The following is a 2,074-nucleotide window of genomic DNA, read 5'->3' on the forward strand; positions in this document are numbered from 1 at the left end:
CCATTTAATTTAAAATATGGAGTTATTCATACTTTCTATATTCATAGTTAAAATCAAGACACAAATGAAACCATACGTGTTTGCTAAGGAGACTTGTATTTCGCTTAACAAATGGACAAGAGCTGAAATACCAAAGGTCTCCCTGTTCCCTGATGGACCCTGTCCTCAAAGTACAATTGTTTCTAGGTCACTGAGAAAACGAAAGCAACGAGAGCATCCAGCTGCCACTCCACACCCACCCTTGTCCTTCACCTGTGTCTGTATTCTTCCCTGCTACAGAGTTTAAATATTCATTCCAAGTGTCAAGACAGAATTTCCAGCGACCTTCCAAGGCTAAACTAAACTACACATGTTTAAAATGGTGACAACTCCAAAATGTCAAAAGGCAACAGAAATAAAGAATGACTTTAGGTATTTCTATGTTTACAACTGGTTCAGCTCACTCTATGTTATGATGGTATACCATTTATAATAATCATTATACTATAAATGTAAGCTCATTTTTACAGTCAATCATACATTCTTTCAACAGATAGTTATGTGCCTCTAAGTGCAAGGCACAACTGGGATATAAAATACAAAATTTGAGACTGAAACTTATACATTAACATTAGTTCTTTTAATCCATGTTTCACAAAGTAACAAAACAAAGAGATTATTATTTATATTATGAATTTTTAAATTTTACAATGAACAGTAGTAACTAGAGGCAACTATCTGTATTTTTTTCATTTTAATCACTGTACCTACATCCTGCAGCTGATGTTCTCCATAGATGTACTCAGACCGCTTACAAAAGGAATTACCCAGTCTGTAGCCTCCACCTGTAAATGACTAAAATACATAAACAAATGAGCTAAAAACCCACGAAGGCTTATTAAGCAAAATGTTACAATAATGTGTGATATGTATTTTAAAACTAGATCAACTGTGATTAGCCAAACTGGTTTGTACTTTCCAAGAAAATTTTATATTAAAATGAAACTGTTATGTTATAAAGAAGTGTATTCAAGTAAGAAATTATGGTTCTTCCCATAAAAACATTAGTGACTCAGGAGCTGAAATAATTTAGCCAATTTTAAACAAATAAATACATTTATACACTAAAATATATTTCTAAGCATAAATAGATTTTAAAAAGTCACAACTTTTATGACGAGTCTTATATTAATAGTACAATTATAAAGCTTAAATCATATTTCACAAAGTAAATAAGAGATTCATAGAATAAAAGAAAAANTGAGTCTTTTCTAAAACTGCTCTTGATCATAATTTGTCCTTGAGGATATACTATGGTTCAAGTTAAAAAACAAACAAACAATATTTAACATACCATGATTGTGTGAATAATAGCCTACAGAGTTTATGGATTATTTTCATTTAACAAATAAGTTTCAGTCTATGTTGTAAGTACATTCACCATCAGTTTGTTCTTTTCTTCTTCCACCATCTTGAAATAAGCATCAATTTCAACAGTAATGCTGATCTTCAGTCACTCCCAGCTCCTTCCCAGCGACTCTGCAGGCTTCCAAGTCCACAGCACTGACTTAAACTATTATATCCTTGTATTTACCACTCACCATATGAGGCCTCCCATTTTTCTCAATGACTTCAGCATACTCTTTACAGCACTTCTGGCCTTTTTTTGGTATCCTGACATTATCTTTGTAGAATTCAAATTCAAAATTGATGCTAATTAGTGTCCTACAATACCTGTCCTTCAGAGTTTCTTCACTACCTCAACTCCAATGAGTTTCATCTCCACTCCTCTTCAGTCGCTCTTCTTGGACCATTTCATTACTTGGAAAAGCCCCACCTTCAATTCCTGGATGGAGTATAACCTCCTCCTCCAGTCCTTTCACTACTGCTTAAATCTCCCAGTTCATCACCAATATCTTATCAAAATATCTCATCCTTTAGCAAGAAGGGCTAGCTGGTGAGGTATGATGTTTAGAGGGGTCAGAGTGCTGTGTATGTGGCTTACTTGCACAAATTATAACTTCAAACTAACCTTTTAGAATCTTCTGCCAGCAGTAGGCCACTTTAAAAGATTCCTAATATAAGCTGCTGAATT

General features: G+C 33.9%; 1 protein-coding gene across 1 annotated transcript in view; it reads right to left on the reverse strand.

Moving 5' to 3' along the window:
* Window positions 1-2,074, reverse strand: part of UBXN2B (UBX domain protein 2B) — a 28,146-nt gene that overhangs the window by 10,259 nt on the left and 15,813 nt on the right. The window contains exon 4 of the mRNA XM_019631900.1: window positions 689-834. Coding sequence (XP_019487445.1) covers window positions 689-834 — 146 coding nt within the window. The remainder of the gene's footprint in view (window positions 1-688; window positions 835-2,074) is intronic.

The sequence above is a fragment of the Hipposideros armiger genome, unplaced genomic scaffold (assembly GCF_001890085.2).
Source record: "Hipposideros armiger isolate ML-2016 unplaced genomic scaffold, ASM189008v1 scaffold_1053, whole genome shotgun sequence".
NCBI lineage: Eukaryota > Metazoa > Chordata > Mammalia > Chiroptera > Hipposideridae > Hipposideros > Hipposideros armiger.